This window comes from Maniola jurtina, chromosome 13 (assembly GCF_905333055.1).
Source record: "Maniola jurtina chromosome 13, ilManJurt1.1, whole genome shotgun sequence".
In the NCBI taxonomy this organism is placed as follows: domain Eukaryota; kingdom Metazoa; phylum Arthropoda; class Insecta; order Lepidoptera; family Nymphalidae; genus Maniola; species Maniola jurtina.
In genome coordinates, this window is record NC_060041.1 from 4,669,496 (window position 1) to 4,695,068 (window position 25,573).

At 35.5% G+C, this 25,573-nt stretch overlaps 1 protein-coding gene across 2 annotated transcripts in view; it reads right to left on the reverse strand.

Moving 5' to 3' along the window:
* Positions 1-346: 346 nt before the first annotated feature.
* Positions 347-25,573, reverse strand: part of LOC123870697 (TWiK family of potassium channels protein 12-like) — a 159,304-nt gene continuing 134,077 nt past the window's right edge. The window contains exons 1-3 of one of the 2 annotated variants that reach the window (XM_045914068.1): positions 5,587-5,618; positions 3,672-4,469; positions 347-2,073 (exon numbers count right to left, since the gene is read on the reverse strand). In XM_045914068.1, the coding sequence (XP_045770024.1) occupies positions 1,265-2,073; positions 3,672-4,407 (1,545 nt within the window). In that variant the 5' untranslated portion in view covers positions 4,408-4,469; positions 5,587-5,618 and the 3' untranslated portion in view covers positions 347-1,264. Of the gene's footprint in view, positions 2,074-3,671; positions 4,470-5,586; positions 5,619-25,573 lie in introns of those variants that run through there. The other variant, XM_045914067.1, reaches the window with a different exon arrangement.

The window sequence follows — 25,573 nt, forward strand, 5'->3', positions numbered from 1 at the left end:
CATAGGTTACTTTTTATCCCGGAAAATCAAAGAGTTCCCACGGGATTATTAAAGACCCATCCGCTCAACCGATTTGTATGAAAGGTACCGAGGTAGCTTGCGTCCATGTTGACAAATTTTTAACCCGGAAAACTAAACAGTTCCCACGGGATCTTCAAAAACCTACATCCACGCGGACAAAGCCGCGGGCATCCTTTAGTTATATTTGCATATCCGAAAGTGTTTCTGGATATTTGTCACCTTTTTAGCGCTTAGCCGCGAACCGATTTTGACGAAAGGGAAAAATAGCATCTTTAGAATCTTTGATTACTAGAAGCTATTACAGCGATTAATGAAAGAGTTATGTAATTCAATCTTTTATTTTTTTAATAAATTGATATTTTTTACAAAGGTTTTACTATTCACATGAAAATCGTTACATCTATATCTTTGATATTAACAGTTTACGATTAGATTTAGGTAAAAGATGTCACACATCATACTAATACATATTATTCTAGAACTTACAACAAATATTTACAACAATGTACATTATACTTCTAGTAGGTACCTATTTCTCTTTTTTCTTTAAATAAATTCGACATCGTGTTTGGTTTCAATGAAAATGGTTTTAAATTCAAATTAACGTTGGAAAACATTTACGAACGAATTTGTTTCACAGTAATGTGATATTATTCTTGCTGAAATTTAAAACATGAAATCTGGAAAATGTGAGATGTACGTTTCCATTTCGACTTAGGTATACACTACTATTAGAGAAAGCGATAAATAAATTCCTTTTTTAATAGTAGGTACGTTGATTTAAAACATTGCAACAAGTTATTTATCGACTTAATTACATTTGCTGATATAAAATTTTCCAACGTTAACAATAAGTTCCGAGATTTCACTCTTTAAGTAATTGTTTATAATGGAATCACAGCCAGTAAATGAATATAAATTACAAAAATTCAATTAAAAAATGAATATTATGTACAATTAAAAGTAATGGAAGTTATGTATTTACATGCTCGAGCATTTCTGGAAGGGCATTGTATGCTACCATATCAACTAATGAACCTTTTGGTTCTTTTTTAGTTACTATAGCTATGATTTCTTCTTCGGGCGGCGGTGGCGGGAAATCTGAGTTTGATTCCATCGCCACAGACATCTCATCTACACTTAAAACTACTTCCCTACTGTCAATATCAATTCTATTACGTTCCACTATAGAACTATCCTCCATTATGCTATACAAATTTTCGGATTTACCTTTATACATCTGTCAAGAGCTCATGTAAAACGCTTCACTGATATTAACCTCATCGTTGACAGTGTTACTTTTCTGCGACCACTCTTTCTGTTGATGCTTTATCCTATAGATTATTTCATCGTGTATCACACCGAAACACATTGCAGTCAAAGCTAATCCCGTTAGAGTGTATGCCGAACAAAACCACAAAACGGTGGAATTGATTGTGTAATATCTGACACCGTTGATTGTGGTGTAGCTCATTCCGGGAATAATACTACCGAACCCAATAGTGCTCAGAGCCATAAAACAGAAATAAAAACCATCTACAATACTCATATTATCTAAATTATAAAGTACAATAGCACCTAGTGATATATAAATGAAAATTGCTGCGAGACAAAGTAAAACAGGAGCCAGCATGCTCAGACCGTGCATTGATAATTTCGAGTCTGTGTCGGGCCAGCTAATGACGTCATCTTTTGCTGTGCTTGTTGTAGGCCTCTCTGATATTGAGGAATCTTTCTGGCTATCCGTTTTTAAAACGTAGCATTCTTCTGTTGGGGTTTTACTTGTATTCTGACTGTTTAGAGTTTCTTCTTGTTGCCGTTTTAATTTCATTCTTCTTTCTTTCTCAGCCATTCTTCGTTCGTCGTAACAGCAGTACCCACAGTTTGAACAGAGGCAGCAACACAGTGCCCTACTGAAAACGCTCCTCGCCATTTTTGATAGTAATGACCCGACACTTGAAAGATACACAAGAGTCAACGGGATTCCAACGAGAGCATACGCGATGGTCACACCTTTTCCCAATATTGTTCTTGGTGCAATATTGCCGTAACCTGTAAACAAGAAAGTGAGTTATTACACTTGCCATACTAATATTATAAATACAAAAATATGTTTGTCTGTCTGTCTGCTAGCGTTTAATGGGCCAACGGTTTAACCAATTTTGATGAATACGAACATAAGCTACTTACTTTTTATTTTGGAAAATCAATATGTGGATTCTTAAAAGCCCATCCATTTGACCGATTTATATGAAATTTGGTACAGAGGTAGCTTACGTCCCGGATATTGGCATAAGCCACTTTTTATCCCGGAAAAGCAAAGAGTTCCCATGGGATTTTACAAAAATCTAAATCCACGCGGACAAAGTCGCGGGCATCCTTTAGTTTGAAATAATTGAAAAAGAGGTAGGACGGTAGAGTTAATTTATTTTAATAGCCCTTATTAGTCGCGTTGTTTGCGCAACATCACCCCAATTTTATAACTACATAGGTGGCTGAATAAATGGGGTCTCCTGAATTTGCTCTAAATAATTCAGCCTGAAATTTTTAGGTCGTATGGGGACTAATGATCTGGGAGCCTACCGCATTATTTTTCCAAGAAAACCTCTATAGTTAGACTATAACTGGAAGGAATCACGAATCTCAGCAATGAGGGCGTATAACAAAGAACGCAAGAAGAGGCATTTCTGAAATGTGCATATTAAAAGTTTAAATACCAGTTTATTTATTATTTTGATGATAGTGTACACTTCAATACATAATTTGAAATACATAATATCAAAAATTGTGAAAGCGGCAGGATTCGTATTTTGCGTCTCCTCTTAATATATGTTTAGATAACAAAATAAAATATAAAGTAGCTTAATATTGAGCTTAGTGGTAAATGAGCAGACTAAATTCTTAAAGTTCTCGGATTAGTCTAAGTTACAGAGAATATCATCCGAAGGATTATTGTCATACTTATTTCTAACAGAAGCTCTAAGCTTTGTAACAGACAGGACATTTATCATATTTAAACAAACATTTCTCTTTTATGAACCTTGTATCACTATGTAAGTAAATAATCTTTGTATATCAACGTAAGCAAATAATCTTTCTTTCGGAAGTTTATTTATTGTTGTACAACTAAATACTTTTTTAATCTATATTTCTGTTACCTCGTAGCTTTGTTTCGGACTGGAACTGAGTGGTAAATGTACTTAATCTGCAAGTCGCGGCTATTGTATGTAGAGAACTAACCCTAGCGGGCTTCCCAGCGCTCCTCATACAAACGGAGTTTTACTCTTATTAGAATACCAACCGATCAAACTCATTGTAATTTTGTAGACATGTTCTAGAAACCAATAGTTTCCCTAGTTTTCCGTTTAAATATCTAGTTTTAAAGTTAAAGGTCAAAGATTTTTTATATAAATTCTTGGGACCGTGTAACTTTGAAACTGATGATTTTAACGAAAATCTGAAACCACAGGCATTGGTATTCGTTTCTAGCACGTATCTAAAAAAAACATTCAGTTTGATTACTTAGTATTCAAATAAGAGCCATACTACGTTTTGTTAGAGCGCAAAAAGAATGAACCTCTCTTAATCGGTTAGGATTCTTTACTAAAGTATGGTTGGCATGGCAGAAATAAACAAGTGATGAAACTTACCAATTGTTGTTAGGACAGTTAACGAGTAGAAGAATGCGAGCGCCAAATTCCAGTCATGCTCTTCGTAGTGGTTGCTAAAGTCGTTCCCGGTGAATTCCCCGAGAGCCATTTCTCTGTAACTAACGCCATACTGCGATGCCATTTCTGTTGTGACCCTCTGCATCAACTCATTTTGAAACTTTAGAATTTCCTGTGCAGCTAACCGCGTCCAGTTCTCCCTGTATAAAATGTTCAATGATACTGTTATTTCCCAGATATTTTCAACGGCCTTGCTTCTCGCATCCCAGAAATAGTTCGCTGAAAGTGTTAAGTTTCCATTATCGTACTCGTCGTCTGGGTCCTTTTTATTCAAGTCTCTGCCACTGTCGTCTTTGTGAGTTATTTTTTGTTTATCCGGTAATATTCTAGGCCTTGCGGGTACTTCTGCGCCCCCTTCGATTGCAAGAAATATAACAGAACCAAGAAAAGTATATGCTAGTAGTATAGAAAATATTATGCTATTCGTCAAAGAACTAATAATGAATTGTTTTCGTCTGTACTTGGTTGTTTTGAAACAAAAGCAGCATACAACTTTCTGTCGTGGTGTTTGTGCTCTCTTTTTACTATTAGATGCCATCGAATCGGCATCTTGGCATTTATCCAAAGGGATTCCCCCATTGAGAGATGGCTTTGCCAACGTATACTGTTCGAATCGGTTGATTGCTTCTCTGTCCAATACTACATGGTTAATATCCATTTTCGTCTATTATTTTCCAACTTTGTTTGCTGACGACATTATCTTTTCGCCGTGGGTTTCATCTGTAACAAGGAATAATTCGTGTTATTACTCGGGCATTAGAAGTTTTCCTCATTTCTAAGTGGATTGTCATTTTTCAAAGTCTTTAGGGCGGAGGGAAAATGAGTGACAAATGAAAAAATATGAACTAAGAGAATGATTAATGTTTGGGCAAAATCCCGTTTTTTTACGGTGAGTAATTTTGATATAAGCTGTTACATCTAGGTCAAGTTGGATAAAATGTGTTTTAGGCTAAAGACACATTGTAGTAAACTCTAAGTGGCGTTTAATTTGTAATCCTGAATCCATGCTTAAAATTATAACTGTGAAAGCGTGTCGGTCTGTCTTGTCATGGCTTATTCGTTTAACCGATTTTGATAAAATTTGCTACAGATTGCTCGCATCCCGGAAATAGTCCTAGGCTACTATTCATCCTGGAAAATCAAAGAGTTCCATTTTGGAAAATCTAATTCCACGCGAATCAAATCATGGGCATTTTCTATTTAGTACAAAGATTTAGCTTTCATCCCGTATATCCGATAGGCTACTTTGTATCCCGGAAAATCAAGTTCCTTGGGATTTTAAAAACTTCTATCTACGCAGACGAAATAGACTGTATACTTTGACGTAAGATTTTTTATATCATCGATCGCTAATCTTTTCTCCCTGTGTTGTGGACAATAGGCAAAGAAACTTTCAGCCTTTATAAAATAACGAAGGTCTGGCACGCGCTGGCTCTCTCTTTAATGCTTCTAAAATGAAGATCAATTTTAATCCAAGTACTTAAGCCTAAATTTTTCCCGATCCTGTCGGTAGACAAATCTCTTGGGAGGGTGAAAATAATCAATCTATCAAAATATCAATTTTCTTGGCCCTCGTTTATGTAATATAAGGTGTGAAAATGAGGTTTATAGTCAAAAACATAATATACATTTTTTATTCATGAGGCGTTATCGGCGCTCCTCCATCTTTGAGAGAAATCGAACGCTGTACGTGTTCGGAAAACGGATTTGACGGAAAACTTTCTTGAATTTACAAAGGAAATTAATAAGCATAATATTCCAGTAAGAGCCTCAAATCAAAAAGAAATTCGTATATAAATAATTATGTAACGTTCTTATTCTTTTTAGGGTTCGGTACCTCAAAAGGAAAAACGGAACCCTTATAGGATCACTTTGTTGTCTCCGTCTGTCTGTCTGTCTGTCCGTCGTGTCTGTCGGGGTACTTCCCGTTGACCTAGAATCATGAAATTTGGTAGATAGGTAGGTCTTATAGCACAAGTAAAGGGAAAAATCCGAAAACCGTGAATTTGTGGTTACATTACAAAAAAAATATATCTTTCAATTTTCTACGTAAGATAACTATTATACCAAGTGGGGTATCATATGAATTAAGGGCTTTACCTGTACATTTTAAAACAGATTTTTATTTATTTTTATGCGTAATAGTTTTTGATTTATCGTGCAAATGTCGGAAAAATTATTCGAGTAAGGAACCCTCGGTGCGCGAGTCTGACCGCACTTGGCTGGTTTGTATTATTTAGTCTATATTCTGAGTGTAAGTTATCAGAGTTTTCACCTCACTAACCACTAACAAAATAACAGACTATAGGTAAATACGAAGTGTTTGATCAAACAATGTAAATTTCTACCTACGTAATAATTCAAGCCTATTTCAGATAAAGCGAGCGCCATCTTTGGCATTCGAATAACAAATCACCCGTCAGAAAGGCATATTGCTTGAACGGGGTTCGTGAAATATTTCATAAAATATCCCAAATAAAATTATGACGCCATTCGTCAATATTACATTTAAATGGAAGCTCTACCAGCCGCAACCAGATTATTATTTTGATTCATTAATTCATTAAGTTTTCCCGCCAGTTTTGTTCTTCCGCTTACTATTGTAGAAGCGTGCGGCCTCTTTTAAGACTGGCAACTGCGAAGAAAACATTGCACTTTGCAGCTGCCACTTAGAACACAATTTGAATTCGCAACGATTCGAATATCCTGCTGGCCTTGGCGAACCTCGGGCAACACATTCACCTCAGAAACATCAAGACCGAAACACCTCGGTCGAACATCAAGCTCCGGCCCTCGTTTTCTACCACAGTTCTAATTATTATAACTACGGCACACGTTGTAAATACGGCCCATGTAATACAAGTTTTAATATGTTAGCGGCCTTTTATTCATTAGTTACCATACGCTGCAACACTATAAAGAATTCATAAAATATTTCCAATACTTTAAGTATATTTTTTGCTTGCCGATTGAATTTAATGAAATTAAATAATTTATTTCGTCTAGGCCAGTCTGTGCCACTTATGTTATGCCAAGACTCTACCACGGGTTCGGAAAATAAATTATAATGAAAATGGTAGAGTTTTGGCAATCTTTAGTTGTAGGTATAATATCTTTCTTAACTTCATAAGCATTAACTCCCGATGTCTGCCCATTTGAGAAATAAGTATTGTACAAAGCTCATAGAGGCATGACACTGAGATATAAGTGATACCTAAAAATATTTTAATATAAAAGGATATCTTTTCTATATCTGTTTTCACGGCACGTTAACTTGGTCTATTCAGTAAATAAGGTACCAAATAAGCGTGGACCCTTTTCACATGATACGACAGGGGTAAGAACATAATCTCAAAGAAAATGACAATACTCTATATAGGTACAACTTATTTTGTTAATAATAATTTTATTGATATTACAGTTAACAGGGCTCTCTCCGTCACTCGTTTCATATACAATCGTAGTTCCAATTTCATTTAAATATTAAGCAACCAAAGTCCATGAAATTTTGCAGACATATTCTAGAAACTAATATCTGTGTCTGTCGTGTTTTAGATTTTTCTAAAAATATGTAGTTTTAAAATTACAGGAGCTCAAAGATTTGTATGAAAATTTTTAAGACCGCGTAACTTTGAACCGAATATTTTAACAGAAATCTGGAAAGCTACAGACATAGATATTAGTTTCTAGAATATGTCTGCAAAATTTCATGGACTTTGGTTGCTTAATATTCAAATGAAATTGGAACTACGATTGTATGAAACGAGTGACGGAGAGAGCCCTCTTAATCTACTGTTCAAATCGCAGTCTATCTATTTAAAACATATCATTATCGTCATTTTCAACATAGACTCTGGTACGAAGTAAGGCAAAATATAAAGCAGCTTCAATAGGTAGTGAATTTCAAAATTTGCTTTAGATACCATGCAAATACTCTTTGCGTAGCCAAATATTGCTTGCTAATGATGATTCTAGGTACATAGTTGAAATGTTCATTTCAATGAAATATCATTTATGGCAAACAAACCATTGTTACCTGTAAATTAACTGAAGCTTCAATTAACAGTTTATAGTGGCTAGATTGAAATTTGAATGGTACCGTACCTTCTCCTAATAGTTGCTCAGTTAGAGAGAAAAGTAAAAATATTAGTTAAATCAGAGTTTGTTATGTATTTAAAAAATATAAAATAAACTCTTTTACATTTAAATCCTGACGCAGGTTCAATTCGTGTTGGTTCTGCAATTTTTAATGTCTTAAAATTCAATTTCGGAAATTCCTTAAATTAAAAAAGACTAGTAAAATTATAAATTAGTGTAGTAAAAATCGAATGTTCAACAAGTATAAATTAAAAATTTTCAGGTTACAGTAACTAGAAAAGAGCTGATAACTTTCAAACGGCTAAACCGATTTTCTTGAATTAGAGCTAAGAACACTCTCGATCAAGCCAACTTTCAATCAAAAAAAAAAACTTAATTAAAATCAGTTCATTAGTTTAGGAGCTACGATACCACAGACAGATACACAGATACACACGTCAGACTTATTCCTCTTTTTGGGTCGGGGGTTAAAAATGAGTGATGGTTCGTTGATTCAACTTCTCCGTTGTGTCGAACCGTAATAAAATATTCTTCAATATTACTTAAGTACTAGAGCTGTTTTAAAAAGATTGCTTTTATATAAGGAAAAACGTTACCAAGATAACGAAAAATCCATTTGCGTTTCCAACTTTCCATCAGTGAAAAAGTGATGAATTTCGTCCGCATTAAAAAAGCTTACCTATTTTTTACCTTTTTCGAAAGAAGGATTGGAAAGAAATAGAAATATGCATTTTTAAGCTAAGAAGCTTTAAGAATTACGTACAGTATCCTCCTAAAGAATATTAATTAAGTAAATTTTCGTCACGAGCCTGTATACAAATACTTAAACAGGCGAGAACCATAAAATAAAACGCGTCGTCGGATTTTTAGTGATCTATTATTCAGCCTCTTAAATAATGTTGATAAAAGTTTACTGAAAACACCACCAAAGGGTCTTATAAGAACGCAATGAGGCATTTCAGGGCCTTCGAGAGAACTAAACGACAAACAATCAATCTAGAAACAAGTGTAAATTAAAAATTTATAACACCCCTGACAAGTGAAGGTTACAGTAACTAGAAAAGAGCTGACAACTTTCAAACGGCTGAACCGATTTTCTTGAATTATAGCTAAGAACACTCTCGATCAAGCCACCTTTCAAACAAAAAAAAACTAAATTAAAATCCCTTCATTAGTTTAGGAGCTACGATGCCACAGACAGATACACAGATACACACGTCAAACTTATAACACCCCTCTTTTTGGGTCGGGGGTTAATCAAGAGATCCGTAGGAGAACATACCAATATACTTAGATCAAAAATAAATAATAGTTGTGATTAAGTTGAATCGCCATGGTTGGGGCACATAGCTGAAAAATCTTAGAATCGAAATCATATTCTCTTAGTCGAGTTGCATGCGGAAGTATCTGCGAACCACCACATCACTATCCCAAGAAAACTCCTTCCATTATGTGATACTAGCTGACACCCGCGCCTTCGTCCGCGTGGTTAGTAAGTTTTTAGAAATCCCGTGGCAACTCTTTGATTTTCCGGGCTAAAAAGTAGCCTACGTGTTAATCCAGGGTATAAGCTATCTCCATTTCAAATTTCAGCCAAATCTGTCCTGTGGTTTTTGCGTGAAAAAGTAACAAACTTACACTCACATCTTCATACAAATCGGTTAAGTGGATGGGTCTTTAGGAATCCCGAGGGAATTCTTTGATTTTCCGGGATAAAAAGTAGCCTATGTCCGTCCCCGGGATATAAGCTAAGCCTGTACCAAATTTCGTCAGAATCGGTTACATTGTTCGGCCGTGAAAAGATAGCAGACAGACAGACACACTTTAGCATTTATAATATTAGTATAGATATGGAAAGAGCTCACGAGTCATGACCCTCAGTAATAAAGAATCACTACCAAGATTATAAATGTGAAAGTATGATTGTTTGTTGGTTTTGTCCTTCAATCAAGTCGCAACGGAGCAAACAGACCGATGTGATTTTTACTTGGCTATAGTTAAGGTCCTAGAGAGTGCTCAATTTTATCTCGGAAAATCAAAGAGTTCCCAAGTGACTTTTAAAAACAGCTAGTACAACCCATTACTAGGCAGTGGTGAAAAGTATTAGTTTATATTGTATTAGTAGGTAAATGCTTTATATATTGTAATGTCGTTGGTTAGTTAGTTTAAATTACCAGTACGATCACATCTACCACACAATTAGGTAATTCAATGAACCGGTAATTAACCGCGTTCGAATAATTATGAACCTGAATTCATCTAATCAGATATAATTTATTCAGATTGTGTCTTAAATAATTTATTTGTCATTCCGAGTAATAAAATGATTAATGATAATAATACTTACTTTATTAATTATGATTTACGTATGTCATTATACCTACTTATTGTAAATAAGCTATTTTAGAGGTTTTTATTTTATTGAGATACAAGCTAGTATTTGACTGCAATCTCACCTGGTGGTAAGTGATGATGCAGTATATATATTATTAATTAGGTATAGGAAATACTTCTACTGTATAATTAGAGAGCTTAAGCGGCATGAGACGGGTCTCTGCCCGCGAAATTCAAATTTAATTTGGTTTTTCGCAATTTGTAAACAAATACGACAACGTATGTTTATGACATTTGGATTGCACCAATGGCAGTATCATCCTCACGTGTTTATATAAAAATCTTTCCTTGAAAGGGTCCAGTTTAAGAAATAAACTCTAGTATCGACTAATTTGTGAGCTATAGTCGATACCAGAGCTAATTTCTTAAACTGGACTCTTTCAATTAAAGATTTTTATATAAACCTGTGAGGATGATACTGCCATTAAAGTGCCATAAGCCTACTTTGTCGTATTAGTTTACAAATTGCGAAAAACCAAATTAAATTTGAATTTCGCGGGCAGACCCGTCGCATCCACCTTAAACAGGACCAAAAGTTATTAACTTTTTGTATATTCTCGAACAATAATTCATCATGCTATCATTCTGGACGACGCGACGCGATGGTTGGAACTTGGAACTAAAAAGCCTCACGTATTTTCGGGTGGCGCGCAAATAAATCTCCCACACATTTTTAACGAATGAAAATTAAATAAAGGCACGTATTCTGGACATCTTTTACACGGGTCGTTTATCATCACGGCGCAGGCCATGCGCTTAATTAGATGAATTATACGAACCATCTCACCTACCCACCTGTTTCATATTTCATTAGTGACTACCCTCATTTCTCAAACAGATAAAGCTCCTAGGTTCATCTCAGTAACAAAGCGGTAGCGGTCAAGGAATCCTTATAGTCTTAGTCATTTCTATCGATCCATTCTATATATATTATATGCAGGTACCTTTATTTAGGATCTATTAAAGATGTCTGTATCAGTAAGTTTTAATTTTTAAACTGACTATCGCTATTTTTTTTTATAAAGTAAGCAAAAGTATAATGAAATAAATTAATAATATTTAATTTGTATAATATATCTTGGTAATATTAAATAGCTAAGGATACATATAAGGCATAAGGTATTTGGCTTTACCACCGCAATATACTCGTATATTACCCCAACCACATAGGCGATAAATAAAATTTGATTTGATTTGAATTATGCCTATTATACATGTATTATTAATTATTATATAATAGTTATTTCAAATATATTTTTCTATCCACTTTCTTTTCGTTAGGTAGTCCTAATAAATGACTTCCTCGAGTTGTGCCACACCAAACAATTTTTTTTAAAGTAAAAAAAGGTTTGCTAGTTTTCTGAGTCGCATGGCTATGTAGTAGGTAATAGTACCATATTATTGCCGCCTATGCTTACGCTGCCGCTTATGTAAGCAAGCTCTACCCTTACGAAATACTTATTTGAATTATAATGAAAGTAACAGGTGGGAGACGGTATAGCGACGTGACAGATATCTTTTCGCGAAAATTAACATTTTCGACGCATATGACGCAATCGCGTTATTGAGTAAATTGTATAGTGAAAAATTTAATGTAACGCGATCAATATAAAATTTTATTCGGGCCCAGGGGTTTATTGCGCTGTACTTTACTTCGTAATAACTACATCATCTTTGAACGGCTGATTCTAATTGTACAAGTATTGAAATCTGTAATCTGAAATCTGTATTGAAATGAAGTTGAAATTCTAATTGTTTCATTTTCACAACCTGAACACAGTGGTGGTATATCTTTTACCAAACTTCATAAGCTTGTACAATAGTTTGACATAATGTATACCACCATTAGAATATAGGAGCTTTATTATAGTGTGTAAGTATAGTTGTTTACCTAAATAATATATCCAAAGCTATAGGTAATTCATTCGACTAGGTATTTTTTTCAAAACAAAAAGATCTATCAAAGAGAGAAGAAAAGTTATTATTATCAGTTGTATCTTGAATATTATACCCTGTAAGGTCTGACCCAAACAGACTAGGGGCGTATCTGTGTTAGAGAGAGCCAGCGTGGGTCAGACCTTCGTTATTTATAAAAACTGAAAGTTTATCTGTGTATCGTTCTCAACACAGGGAAGAACAATCAGCTTTGGTGGCTTTGGGAGATAACAGGTAAAAAAGGTGTTAAAAATCTTACGTCAAACTATAAAGTCCAATTTTTTTTCTTCGGATTAGTATTAGAAATCACGTCATGCATTGCCAGACACCCTTAAACTTTAAGGGTGTCTGGCAGGGGGTTGCCACGATATATGTACAGTTTGACATATAGTGTCGGTAGTAAATTAATTATTTTTTTTATGTGCTACTTCGGATTGATAATTCTCGGATTTGGATCGGATGCAGTGCATAATGAGCTTAACAATTATTATTTTGTCTGAATAAAATTCGCATTTATATTTTATCTGAAACATCCAAATAAATATCTATTTTATGGTACATAAAGAACGCAAGAGATACGTTGTAATAAATTCCATAGTTCGCCACTTCCTTCGATTGTTGCAATTCTTAGAGCTCATAAAATACGCTTTGTGGAAACGATATCTACAAACGTTAAAATTTATACGTTTCTGTTACGAGTGGTAAACGTAGAGTTTATTGCTTAGTATAGTCTTTAAAGATAAGTTATATCTTTTATATCTTTATCTTATTGGATGCATTTATCAAATACGGTTGAGAGAACTATTATGCGCTTAAGCGAAATATTCAAACAGAGATCGTTGTATTCAATGGCATTTTTTTTAAACGAATCTATCTACAAAGAAACGATATCTACAAACGTTAAAATTTATACGTTTCTGTTACGAGTGGTAAACGAACAGTTTATTGCTTAGTATAGTCTTTAAAGATAAGTTATATCTTTTATATCTTTATCTTATTGGATGCATTTATCAAATACGGTTGAGAGAACCCTTTATGCGCTTAAGCGAAATATTCAAATAGAGATCGTTGTACAAAGGCATTCATGAAATAGTTTTTCAAAGGCAGCTTCATAATATTAAATAACATTAAGGAGCAGATTTACTAAGCGTTATTTAGCTACGTATATTATTTTCTTCAAATCTCGCAAAGAATTTTTCATTTTCTTCCATTAAATCATGCAAGTTTCGTGTGCAAATATGAGAGTCTATTATGGGAATTCCCATAAGAGTCCGTTCAGCGCAAATGAAACATCAGACGCAAAATTTGAAACCAAAAATACGACTAGGTAGGAACTTTTATATAACACTCCCGACAAGTAAAGGTTACAGTAACTAGAAAAGAGCTGATAACTTTCAAACGGCTGAACCGATTTTCTTGGATTATAACTAAGAACACTCTCGATCAAAGCCACCTTTCAAACAAAAAAAAACTAAATTAAAATCTGTTCATTAGTTGAGGAGCTACGATGCCACAGACAGATACATAGACACACAGATACACAGATATTCAGATACACAGATACACACGTCAAACTTATAACACCCCTCTTTTTGGGTCGGAGGTTAAAAAAGAAAATTTAAAACGTAGGTATAAAAAGTAGTAGGTAATAATCGCAAGCAACCTTTCAATATTTCGCTTACATACTGTATGCACGTCTTCTGAATTCATGCAGAAACAAGATTCGAGCTATAAATCATCGGGATGCACGTTCACAAGCTTATTGGCACTAAACCGGTACGATAACCGAGCTCCGTGAAAAATGAATTTGCCGTCGCAATACATTGTAAACTTATAAAACTTGCTCCCTATTTTATAGTGTCAGGAGAAAATAATAATATTGAAATGTGTACCTATCTGAAACAGACACAAAGTAATGGCACTCCACCCGACACTCCATACAACGAACTGGTTTAAATGCCTATTACTACTACCAGATCACCGACCTGTCCACACACGATTTGTGTATTTGTGTAACAATAGGGCTGATACTTTGATATGGCTGTACATCACAGCCTCAGAGTCTGAAGACCAGAGTCTTTGAACATTGCTTGTTAAAATAATCAGAGTTGCTCAGTGGGCGATGGGGAGAGTCATTTTCGGGAGTCAAATCAAAAATGAAGAGATCTGAAGAAGGAACTCTTTATATGTATATTATAGCCCGAGCACACAGCTTGAAGAAAATAGGCTTTGAGGTCTAAATGCTAGAATAGCAACCCTGCATTGAAAAACACAGCGTTAAAAGATCCAAACAGAATTGAATTCAATAATTAATTAATTAAGCTAATTTACTAGCTTCATAAGATCGAGTTGCCTTGAAAAGATCACTTTAGAGCCGCCTCTGTACAAAACACAATTGTTTTTAAGTATAAGTATGCTATGCTTCATACTATGACTACTACTATTAGTTGCTGTCTGCTGGGTGCCTCTGAACATTGCATTGACACGAGGCATCATTCTGTGGAAATCCTTCCAAGAGATCTATACAGCAGTGGTAGTCTTTCGTTTTGTCGGAAAGTAAACAACTACTCCAACACCTTGTCTTCTAAAAACAAAGCTTCTACGAGAAACATTTTCACCAGAGTTTTGAATTTACATTGGCTTTCACGGACTTAAATTTTTACACCGCAACTTTTTAAATCCAAGCTTTAAATTCAATCTAGGGAAACAAACAAAGTAAACTAGAGGATTCCTACTATTTTTCTATTTGCCAACGGAAACCAAGTAGCTATTATCCTAGCGGATTTTCCTTATGGTTCCGTGTGTTTATTCAACGTAAAAAAGAAAAGTCTTCTTAATGATGATGGATTTCGAGTTTATCAATACAAGGAAAGCTTTAAGCTGCCAATAGATAAGGCGCGAAGAAATCGATCGATGTATACTTTTATTTATACTCCACTCATAGAGGTTGGTCATTGGTGTCAAAACCTCTGTACTTAAAGCATCATCCAAACTTGCGCGATCAAAGCGACCACAATATTTAATAAGCCATTTCACCTATGCGACTGAGTACAACGCGTCGACCGCGCTTGCACAGTGGGACGTACGCGTCTAGTGATCTAGTGATCAGCAACAATGCACTAAAGCTACGACCACACCTGTGCGTCATGAATTCGGGATGCACAGGTGTGGGACATGGACGGGAACTTTCACAACGTGAATCTAAACGTGTACTAGTTGTACACGTTTAGATTCACGTTGTGAAAGTTCTGTTATGGCTGACATTCCCGCTTGGTAACCGCTTTGGTAGCGCAGACCAAACAACAAAACTCAACAAATGACAATTGCATTTCGCATTGTAGTCGCGTATGTAGGTATAGATTTGCGTCGTGGATGCTCCCGCATCACGCGTTCATAACCCGCAGGTGTGGCCGTAGCTTTACTTGTTATTGCGCTGGTATAAAGTTGCTGGTATAATGTTTCAACACTACAACTTTAGAGACGCAGTAATTGCATCTTAGATTTCGAGCGATTTCAGTTAACTGGGTGTAGTGGATGATAAATTTGCTCGTAGTGCGAAAAGCAAGCAGAATGCGCTTTTCATCTCAGCTAAGATGGAAATTTATTAAAAACTAGCTGACGCCCGCGGCTTCGTCCGCGTGGATTTAAGTTTTTCGAAATCTCTTGGGAACTCTTTGGTTTTCTGGGATAAAAAGTAGCCTATGTGCTAATCCAGGATATTATCTATCTCCACACATCATCACACATCACACACACACACACACACACACACACACATACATACAAACTTTCACCTTTATAATATTAGTGTGATAAAAACTAACTGGTGCTCACGACATTGTCCGTGTGGATTTAGGTTTTAAAAATACCGTGGGAACTTTTTGATATTTCGGATCGAAAGTTTCATGAGTCAGTCAAATTTTGTCCATCAATTAAGTACAGCAGTTGAGCTGTGAAAAACTAACAGATGAACAAATAGACACATTTTCTAAATAAGATGAATCGATTAATAATTACTTCTTTAAAAGATTTTAATTTTATTTTAGTTTTTGACATTTTACTAGTAATATTATTTTAATATTTTTTTATTCTAGACTATCACCACTTATTATTTAGTCGGAGAAGTCTTACTTTCTTAATTTTAAAGCTGGAAGGGATAAGATTCTTAAGAAGTAACGCATTATACTATTTCTAAACTAAGGAGTTAAAATAGTCAATAGCAAAAGCAAAAAAAGCAATATTTTAAAATCAGTTCGGTGAATTTTAAAAATATTGATTTCCCTAGATGCTTCCAGTGTAAAATAAATGGAATTAATTTGGTACAGGCCGCTCACCGATCCTTCACGAGAATAACCTACACGAGTTATTCTGGAACCCAAAAATTGGTAAAATTTAATTTGACTCCGGAATTCAATATGTATCAGACACAAAGCGGGTTTCTACAAAGTAAACTCTGAAAGCGAAACATTCTTCAAAGTAAAGTTAGAAAAGTGATGTATTATGGGAGTTTTAACATCAATTTCGTACTTTTCCCGTATCCGAAATTCAATTACCTTATACTTACCTAAAGCAATTATTCATAAAAGATAAAAAGCTATAAAAGTACATTACAAGTCTAACAGACATAATTATTACCAATTGGGGAAAAGAATATATCGAGTTCCTCCAGGGCAGAAGAAAAAATAATTCGAGTACCTATACAGAGACATTCAATACTCTCCCTGTACATTCTGAAATAAACTTGTATTCCTATTTGTATTATCATATCATGTCATACCTATACAACGTCAATAAAATAGTATAAACCTATTATAGTCTATTAAATAAATAAGCTGTGATAATAATTACAAACAAGATATTCATTAAACAAATGACGACTATGTATAAAGATAAATAATTGAAATAGAAATACTGTGCCATGCAAGAAGAAATATTTTATAACTTTATTCAGCTGGCAAAATATGAAGAAACGCCGACACGTCGTTGGTGCTAAGAACGCAAATTCTTCAACACGTCTAAAACGCCTCATATTTAGCAAAAGAAACCTGTTACAATGAGACGCACGAACTACAAAGATGAGTAAATGCCGTTGTCGCGAACGAGACTGCTAGAAATTGCGTTATAGTAGGATAGAATTTCCTTTTGTATGTACACAATGAGACCTATTGTGACTCAAGACAGATACTAATTTCAAACGCTGCTTTGTATACATTCAGTTGACGAGACAAAACTTAGTGGCCTTACCACACTGGTAGAGCGGAGAGCGTTGCGTTTATCAGTTTGTTTGAATTTGGATTGGGATTGAGGGATATTAGGGATTGACGTCAAAAATGATTTTAAAAATCTTTGCTAAGAGTTCATCGCTTTTGAGAGCTAATTTTTACATACATGCAAATAAAAAGTGAGACTACTTTGTGCGTTGACAACTTGATGTTTGCACTAAAGTGGTGGTGACTTTTCAGGATTGTTGTTTCCTTTTCTTCAAACTGAGTTCATAAATAACGGTATGTAAGTAGGTGAATCCTAGGGTATGGACAATGCATCGATTCCAAGGCAAAATCAGCAGGCAAGAAACTTGGCATCCTCAACAAAGTCAAGCGGTATTTTACATTTTTTTTGTTCTCGTGAGGAAAATCCGTCATGGATACCACCGACCACGGGGAGCACAGTGATTATGTCGGACTCCTACCGACTAAAAACTTCACGAAGTTCCATCCCACCGCTGATGACGGAGCACAAGGGACCGAAAACACCTCGTTACTTCGCCAGCGGATATCCGCCTCAGCAGATGCACCACTGGGACACTACGTGGACTGTGGACCCCAAACATCGTTAGAGGCATGCCGGAACCACAGCACGCCAACCAACCCGAGGACCACACTGTGAGCGACGGACTTGGCATCCTCAACAAAGTCAAGCGGTATTTTACGCCGGAACAGCTTCTTACCCTGTACCAAGCTACAATTCGATCGTGCATGAAGAACTGGAGCCATTTATATATACTTGTATAGGATGGCTCTGCCAATGAAACATTGGATTCATCGGCGCAAAGTTGCCTGTCTATCGGTTGAAGGGTAATTTCACAAATGCTTTACTGATTTTCACTAGTTTTCAGTCAAATTAGGTTACAGGCATTTTATGGAAGGTTTTTTTTCTCTCTCGTCTGGCTTTACACTGATTAGCCAATGTCAAGTTTGTAGTTATTTACAAGTTAGAGAAACTATATGTATAAGTACGGACTCCGTCTGTGCCGGCGCCCGCCGACATACACGCGGCGCCCCTCTAGAGCGCTTCCCAGTCAGTTCCACCACCAATAAACAGCAGTAGAACACAAAAACCGGCCATTTCTAACAAAAAACACTCCAAAAAGGCACAACACGCGTGCCAGCAAACGCCACCGCAGACGAAGTCCCTATGGAAGGTTTCAACCAAAAGTTTCAGGCGTTCAACATTCGCACGTATGATAGGACTTTTATGATAAAATACGTACTTTGTTGAATTCACGTTTTGCCGTGAACTTTTGAGTTATTATCTTGTTCCGTATTCCGTAGGTATTCTTGGAAACCTTTAAGGAAAATTGTTAGACATAATATTGACGGATGAGAGAAGCCAGTAAGTGAAAAGAAAATCTTTAATTTAAAAGCATTCCCGAGATATGGAAATAAGTGAATTCCATAACTTTTTCACGTTAAACAGTTTAAGTTACCTACAAATTATCAATTCTAAGTCGAATAATTCTCTGTTCTCACGATTCATGAGAATATCATCATACCTGTATAATCAGGATTAAGGAGTTGGGACCCAAATTTACATATTTGGTCCGACAATATCAATTCATAATCGACGGATCCTTAAAACTTTGCGGTTTAGGTAGGTATTGTAGCATCATGATTTAGGAGTTGGAACTCAGAGTTTGCATAATGTTGTCATCAAGGGATAAAAGTTCCATAAGAATCGGTTCAGTTGAAATGTATTTGCAGTGAGCGGGGCGTCCCCCCGCCTCATACCCCGCCCCATACCCCGATTGCCATCTCGACCTGTCGCGTAGTATAGTTTACCTCGTTTTCTAGCATTTTTTTACTAGGTTTTCTGATATTATGCTTATATTATTCCTTCTCCCTCCTCCTTCTTTAGAAGATTATCTTCTATGGTGATCCTCACAAGAAATTTTCCTATGTGACGATTACAGGTTTCACACAAGCACTGGACATGGAGATTCGAAATACCAGCAACCTATAGTACCTTATAGTTTACGTAATTAGTTATCACCACTATAATATTATCATCTTACAAATCTAACAATTCAGACGATCAAAAGGCGTAATAGTACCTACCTACTTTGAATAAATGCTTTTGATTTTGATTTTTTATTTATTTATTTTATATTTGAACCTTATTTTAACAGTTTAATGGACACGTTTTAACGACGTACAAAATTATATGACGTAGTAGAACGTTACGCATTTTTAAAGACAATTTTCCCTAGATGCATGATCATAATAACATTTTTAATGTTCCTACGAGTTTATGAGTGCCTGAGTTGAGTTATTTAATTTATAAAGAGTTAAGTTTTACGGTGGGTTATCTGCGCATCGGATTTTTAATGCCTTTGATATAATATTTTTAATATTAATCGCGATCAAATTCAAACAAAAGCAACTTGAAATTTTGAACACTTACAAAGTAATGTAGCCAATTCACGTCTCTTAACAGGGCTCTCTCCGTCACTTACTCCATACAATCGTAGTTCCAATTTAATTTGAATATTAAGCAACCAAAGTCCATGAAACTTTGCAGACATATTCTAGAAACTAATATCTATGTTTGTGGTTTTCCAGATTTCTGTTAAAATATTCAATTTCAAAGTCACGCGGTCTTAAAAATTTACATACAAATCTTTGAGCCCCTGTAATTTTAAAACTACATATTTTTAGAAAAATCTAAAACATCACAGACACAGATATTAGTTTCTAGAATATGTCTGCAAAATTTCATGGACTTTGGTTGCTTAATATTCAAATGAAATTGGAACTACGTTTATATGGAGCGAGTGACGGAGAGACCCCTCCTAAGTGTTTATAAGTCAGCGACATTATTTGCACGTGCTTAGCGTTTTATAAAAATGGTTTTTTAAGGTCCGTACCTGAACGGTGCCATCAAGACCTTATTACCTCTTACTAAGCCTCCGTTGTCTGTCCGTCCATTCCGACAGCGAAAATTCAAGTTTTTAGGGTTCCGACCCTCAAAAGGAAAAACGGAACCCTTATAGGATCACTTTGTTGTCTGTCTGACTGTCTGTCTGTCTGTCTATCTGTCTGTCTGTCTATCTGTCTCTCCGTCCGTCCGTCCGTCCGTCCGTCCGTCCGTCCGTCCGTCCGCGTCCGTCGTATCTGTCAAGAAACCTATAGGGTACTTCCCGTTGACCTAGAATCATGAAATTTGGTAGGTAGGTTGGTCTTATAGCACAAGTACAGGAATAAATCTGAAAACTGCGAGTTTGTGGTTACACCATTTAAAAAAAAATTAAAATGTGTTTCAATTTTCAAAATAAGATAACTATACCAAGTGGGATATCATATGAAAGGGCTTTACCTGTACATCCTAACACAGATTTTTATTAATTTTTATGTATAATAGTTTTTGATTTATCGTGCAAAATGTTGGAAAAAATAACCGAGTACGGAACCCTCAGTGCGCGAGTCTGACTCGCACTTGGCCGGTTTTTTTACTAACATCACTATAACCAATGGAAGTTCTTTATTAACAACTAAAACACGTCTTACAATAATAGACCATAGTCTTTTCTCAAGGTTTCATCAGGCCAAGTACTTTTTACTACATTGAATCTGAATGGTTATTATTCAGCACATTACATTTTTATGCCTACACAAAATGGTTGAACAGAAAACGAATTTATTATTGTCATAACATTCGGAGTTTTTATAGAAGATAAACTGTTTAAACGACGAAAATGTTCCCGAGTTATGTTTTCATTTTACGAGAGGCTTTCACAGAGGTTATAGCCATCTATAACCATCGGTCATTCATGATTAAACGACCTCGTTCCACTATGTGTATCAAATTTTATCAGCGTCTGCTTATAACTTGTTTCAATAACTCTTTCTTGGGGCTTGTTTTAATAAACTTTAGCTTCCTTTTAATGAAAAATCCCATTTTTGTTCTTATATCACTTAGAAAATATAATAAATAAATAAGTTTATAAGAATACTAGAAGATGCCCTCGACTTCGTCCGCGTAGATTTAGGTTTTTAAAGATCCCGTGGGAACTGTTTAATTTCCGGGATAAAATGCCTATGTCAATTACAGGGACGCAAGCTACCTGGGTACCTCATACAAATCGGTTAAGCGGATGGGTTTTTAGGAATCCCGTGGGAACTCTTTGATTTTCCGGGATAAAAAGTTGCCTATGTCCGTCCCCAGGATAACCCTGTACCAAATTTCGTCATAATCGGTTAAACTGTTGGGCCGTGAAAAGGTAGCAGACAAACAGACAGACACACATTCGCATTTATAATATTAAGTATGGATATCCATATTAATATGCAAAAGTGTTTCTGTGCGTCTGCCTGTCTGGTAGCTTTTTACCTCTTATCTGTTAAACCCGGCGGGAGGCCCTCCACCACTTAGTTCACAAGCGATCGATAGATGCCGGGCAAAAACACCACAGTGGTGAAATAGGTGAATATATCATTTTTAACCTGAATGGAAATAAGGTATTAATTTTTAAGGTATTAAGGTAATTGTATATTTATATTGAAATAAAAACACAATAAATATTTTATTATGTATTTATTTAGTCTCTTATTTTACATAATATTAACTTGAATCACTAAAAACAGCTAAGTTTTTCTTATCTGTATGAATGAACTTCGTTACAAAATCATTTTTATATAAGAATACTATTAAAAGATAAATTATAAAAGTACACAATATAATCTCAACTATAAAGTAAAAATAATCAATATTTCTTGTATAAATGATTCATTCAATCAAACATAAAATTAGGAACTTATGTATTACGAAATTAGAATAACGATATATTGGGCCTTGTTTTATGCTGTTTACTTGATGTTCTAAGAATCAAAACTATCTATCAATATTTCCAAACAGTAACAAGCAGCCGTACGACTTCCGAACAGGATATTTGTCATCGTGCGCAAAGAGATATGAGAAAGGAGAGACGTCTTTTGTTTATCGTCAGTTTTAGTATTTGTATGAAAACTTTTTCCAATATTATTTTTGCTGCACCTAATCGTTGCGATTTGAAGCTAAAGGGGAATCGGGCAGGATACATAGTTTGATGAACCAATAGACTTACAGACCCAGTCTGCTACCTTTTCACGGCCCAACAGTTTAACCGATTCTGACAAAACTTGGTAAAGGGCTAGTTTATATTATCCCGAGGACGGACATAGGCTACTGTTTATTTCGGAAAATCAAACAGTTCCCAAAGGATCTTTAAAATCCTAAATCCACGCGGATGAAGTCGCGGGCATCCTCTAGTAATGAATAATTGTAAAAAAAAAATTTTATGTTCGATAAGCACATGAAAGAAAAATATCAGAACAGGTCAAACACCCGAGCACATTTATACAATGACAAATAAAAAGATTCCCCGTGAAATGTTGGGCAGCATTCGGGTTATTCAAGGGCAATCAGTCAAGCAGTATCTTTGAAACCGTTCCGTTGCGCGCAACATTTCTTGTAATATTGCAGCGAAAAAGAGTAATGGTCTTGGAAATAGAGTTAGCTCACGTGGATACGGTTTTCTGCCTTTTGTTGTTCACAGTAAAGAGCCGTTTCCCGTGCATGAATGCATAGGTGGAGGGACACAAAGAATTGCCTTAAATATACTCGCTGAGACACTGTTGTTGAATGAGTGTTTCGCTTGCAAAATTTACGTGCAATTTTGGAATTTTCAAAGTGGTGCACACAATTTATTGAAGTGTTAAAATGTGAGAAATGTTAAGAAGCACGGAGCTTAGAGTACTTGTTTTCCGCATCTGTTTTAAATTATTGTCGTAACTTGTAGCAATTCGTAGCAATATTATTTTTAATCAAGAAGTTCTCAGCTCTATTATTTTTACTACGTACTACGTACTTTATTATCAAAGTAACTATGATTCTGTGTTAAAAGTAAACTACTCATATTATGTAAACACTAGAAGATGCCCGCGACTTCGTCCGCGTAGATTTAGATTTTTATTGATCCCGTGGGAACTGTTTGATTTGCCGGGATAAAAAGTTGCCTATTTCGATTACAGGGACGCAAGCTACTTCGGTACCCTTCACACAAATCGGTTAAGTGGATGGGTCTTTAGGAATCCCGCGGGAACTCTTTGATTTTCCGGGATAAAAAGTAGCCTATGTCCGTCCCCGGGATATAAGCTAACCTTGTACCTTTCGTCAGAATCAGTTACATTGTTGGGCCGTGAAATGGTAGCAGTTAGACAGACAGACAGATAGATAGACAGACACACTTTCGCATTTATAATATTGGTATGGATTAAATTGAGCCCACTACTAAGCACGGATTTTCTTTTAGAATAAAAAGCGTTTGATCACAGTCAACGCGGGGCTCAGTGAGAATCACCAGATTTTACACAGCTTAGAGAACATTATGAAGAACTCTCAGGTATGCAGGTTTTTGATTTTTTAAGAATTTTATGACGTGCCTATCCACTGACATTCACACCATCAAGACGAATCTAATGACGTATCATTACCAGAATCTGTTGAGCCGTTGCGTAGTTACAAGCTGAGGTAAGAACGGACATAAATACCAACATACATAGACACAGGTCAAACACATACCTCCTTTTGGATTTCGCAGCAGTCGGCTAAAAATCCGATTCTTGCCATAAACAACTAAACCATCTGCTATTTATAAAAATCCTTGCTCGCATTATTTTATTCATGATTGAACGAGTAACGCCCGAGTGTGTATTGTTAAGTAAATCGTCAGGCTGTTTTAACGCGAATTTATTGAACGGGAAACGCTTTATAGTTTAGTGTTTGGAATAAAAATACAATAGTGCGCTAGTAGGATTTTATGACGGTATAGTTTACGGGCGAATCGCACTGACACTGGTAACAAAGCAATGCGAAATGTAGGTTAAATGCAGAATGTGGTTATACTTGTAGTTATAATTTAAAAAAAAAACAGATTAACGACAAGTGTAAATTAAAAATTTATAACACCCCCGACAGGTGAAGGTTACAGTAAATACAAAAGAGCTGATAACTTTCAAACGGCTGAACCGATTTTCTTGGATTATAGCTAAGAACACTCTCGATCAAGCCACCTTTCAAACAAAAAAAAAAAAACAAATTAAAATCGGTACATTAGTTTAGGAGCTACGATGCCACAGACAGATCCACAGATACACACTTCAAACTTATCCTCTTTTTGGGTCCTTACACCCCTCTTTTTGGGTCAGGGGTTAAAAAGGAAATAGATAGTTTTATTTAATTTTAATTAAAATTTAGTTTTATTTTCGAATTATTAAGTTAATAAGACGAAAACCTATGTACCTACTTACTTTTTATTCAAAGCTCACAACGGAAAAACACCTCAACTATAATTTAAAAAGATATCAAAAGCGGAAAGCGTATTCAAATCGCTATAAAAATTCACAGCTAGAAATTCCGTGCGCTATTCAAAATCTAGTGTATAGGAACGTCCCAGCCGTATGGTCGTTTATCGCTTCCAGTGTTGTCGTTCGTAAGTATGCATTGTCAAACGCTCGAGCTCCTCCCTGTCATAGGAAATAGAGCTTACAAGACATTCTATCGGCAGCATAATGTAATTCTGTACGATCTATTGCCAAGTCATTTTGTCTTTTCCGATACTGAAATAAAGCATTGTGTTACATGCTGTGCTACTGAGAGTGAAAACAAAAGTGATAACTGAATGCAGAAAATCAGATACATTACGGCATACAATGTTTTATTGAGAGCTGCCATTTTTGAGATAAAACTTACCTACTTTAGAATTAACAATGATCTGGTGAATCCAACACGAAAATAAATTATAGTTATTGGTAAATTATTGCTACAAGTGTAAATTAAAAATTTATAACACCCCCGAGAAGTGAAGGTTACAGTAACTAGAAAAGAGCTGATAACTTTCAAACGGCTGAACCAGATTGGATTATAGCTAAGAACACTCTCGACCATTCAAACAAAAAAAAACTAAATTAAAATCGGTTCATTAGTTTAGAAGCTACGATGCTACAGACAGATACACAGATACGCAGATACACACGTTAAACTTATAACACACCTCTTTTTGGGTCGGGGGTTAAAAATAAAATCAGTTCCACTTCCAATTTACAAAAATGACAAAAAAGCACGACCTATGAACTTGTAAACCG